The 2,623-nt window shown below is 36.5% G+C and overlaps 1 protein-coding gene across 1 annotated transcript; it reads left to right on the top strand.

Moving 5' to 3' along the window:
- Window positions 1-223: 223 nt before the first annotated feature.
- Window positions 224-1,260, top strand: LOC147734897 (mas-related G protein-coupled receptor member H-like). The gene has a single exon (XM_086952526.1). The coding sequence runs from the start codon at window positions 265-267 to the stop codon at window positions 1,258-1,260; it is 996 nt and encodes a 331-aa protein (XP_086808652.1). The 5' UTR covers window positions 224-264.
- The last annotated feature ends 1,363 nt before the right edge of the window (window positions 1,261-2,623 follow it).

Below are 2,623 nucleotides of genomic sequence, written 5' to 3'. Positions count from 1 at the left end.
GCCTTGTCATTACTAAGTCTTGCTAAGTTCACATAGGTTATCTGACATACTTAAACTTTTTTATCCAATGTGATATCTGAAGAAGATTTGGGTTGTTTTTTCACATTTTACCCCATCTCATATTCCTGTTGTCGTTTTTTCTGACCCAGAAAGTAATTTTACACAAACATTAAAAAAGCACAGTGTAATTTGTCTTCATTTGCCCTCTCTTTTCATAGGATATCAAGATAGTTTCCCAAGAGTGGACGAATTTTGCTCAACATAATGGCAGACAAAGTTATCCTGTCATTCAATCAGACATTCGGAGTATCCACAAACCAGACTAAGTTTGACTTCTCCCTGCGCCTAGCCTTGTCACTGCCCTCGCAGATTCTCTGCCTCCTAGGATTAGCTGGCAATGGAGTCGTCTTTTGGATCCTCTGTTTCGGGATGAAGAGGAACCCTGTCACCGTCTATGTTCTTAACTTAGCTGTTGCTGATTTCTCTGTCCTTCTCTGCATCTCTCTTGAGCTTTTTCTTGTTCTTTTCAAAGCCTCTAAAATAGCCATTCCACCACTCATCCTTACATCCTTGAAGTTCCTCTTCACCATTGGATACAACAACAGCCTCTACCTTCTGACCGCCATCAGTGTGGAGCGGTGTCTGTCCGTTGTACTCCCTCTGTGGTACAAATGCCACCGACCTAAGCATCAGTCTGCAATTGTTTGCTCTTTGTTGTGGCTGCTCGCCTTACTAGTTACAATAGTTGAGTTCTTCTCATGCACGGTGGAAGAAGCTAAAAGGTTGGCCCCAAACTGCATGGCGGCGATGGTTTTCTCGGTGTGTTTGGCATTTGGGGTTGTTTACATGCTTATGATTGTGTCAAGCGTGGTGTTGGTTGTCCAAGTAAAGAGGAGATCGAAGAAGCGCCAACCCATGAGGCTGTATCGAGCTGTCCTGTTAAATGTTTTGGTTTTTCTGGTCACCAGCTGTCCTACAAGATTGATAGGAGTTTTCAGCTTCTTCCAGGTCATTCAACTCAACAGACTTTCCATTTTCCTCATCTACTATGGACACCGTTTCTTTACCACCATCAACAGCAGTGCCAACCCCTGCATCTATTTCCTTGTGGGATGGACACATTCAGTGAAATCCAGGGGCTTTCTCAAAGGAGCACTTCACAGGGTATTTAAGCCAGAACAGGAGATGTCAAGCCAGAGTGGGACCATCTGCTCAGTTATATCTCGATCTGATGGACGGAGTACTGTTAAAATACATTAACACTCACATAAGACTTCCGTGTTTTGATAATACACTGGCTTAAATCAACCAACAAACAATTTAATGAGAATTAGATGTCCTTTCTAATACAATATTGACATGTAATAATAGCAAAAAGTGGAAGCAAAGGTTTGGTGGGAGGGAAGAGATGTTGAAGTTATGTGAAGAGGGGAGTAGATGGTTGCAGATCTCATGAATTTGGACACAATTAGCGTTTATTCACTTGGGAATTACTGGTATTTCCTGGTGGATCTAATGAACATAAAGGATATAATGTATGAAATGGACAAAAGTGCAAATGAGGTGCTTGATTGCTAGTAACATGATATAGCTTTATTTTCTAATTGATCCTCCTGAATTGAGTGTATTCAGGATTTTTATTAATGGAACATGAACATTTATAATACTTTTTAAAAAGAAAATCTATTAAATAAGACTCTATAATCTAATTTTTATCTTTTCTGTGTGTTGGAAAGAATGCATATTTGATAAGTAGATTAGGAAGTGCCAAAGAGATAATATTGGAAAGGATGGGTGGATATATATGAAATCTTTTAAAAGTCTCTTTAGAAAGATGTTATGTTGTTATTTGAATAGTGCACATCCTTCCTTTACAATATTATCTCTTCATTGGTCACTTCCAAATCTACATATCAAGTATGCATTCTTCCCAGCACACAGAAAAGATAAAATTAAGATTCCAGTGTCTTATTTAATAGATTCTCTATTCTCTTGTTACAATTTAGTATACATTATCATATATATTTATCTATATCTATGTGTGTGTGTGTGTGTGTATATATATATATATATATATATTAATATATTTATTTATTATTTATATATATATATATATATATATACATACATATATATATATATATATATATATATATATATATATATATATATATATATATATATATATATATATATATATATATCCGTTCCAACTCCTACTCCTCGGCAAAGGTACCGACTCCTTGACGTAGGTACAGACCACAAATACTGCGCTTGTTTTCAAATCAAGGGTGATTTATTGTTCTTCTGTCCCCAGCATGACGCGTTTCGGCTGCAACACGGCAGCCTTGATCACATGACTTTTAAGAACCAATAAGTGTGCTTATATACTGTGAATGTCCCCTTTGAGACTCAAGTGCAACATGAACATGGAAAAAATACTTCGTAAACGGAGCCGCTATCTGAGATCCAATGCACAAATTACAATGGTCCATGTGCAAAAGACAAATTCATTTCATATTAATATATACAATTATAAACACTTAATAAGGCAAATTGATATATTTACACATTATTTACAAATAAATATATCGTTCCATGCTAGTGCCTATGGAATAAAGTG

Source organism: Lissotriton vulgaris, chromosome 1_2 (genome assembly GCF_964263255.1).
Source record: "Lissotriton vulgaris chromosome 1_2, aLisVul1.2, whole genome shotgun sequence".
NCBI lineage: Eukaryota > Metazoa > Chordata > Amphibia > Caudata > Salamandridae > Lissotriton > Lissotriton vulgaris.
Note: the sequence above shows the minus strand (reverse complement) of the source record. Positions and strands in the feature narration are given on the sequence as shown.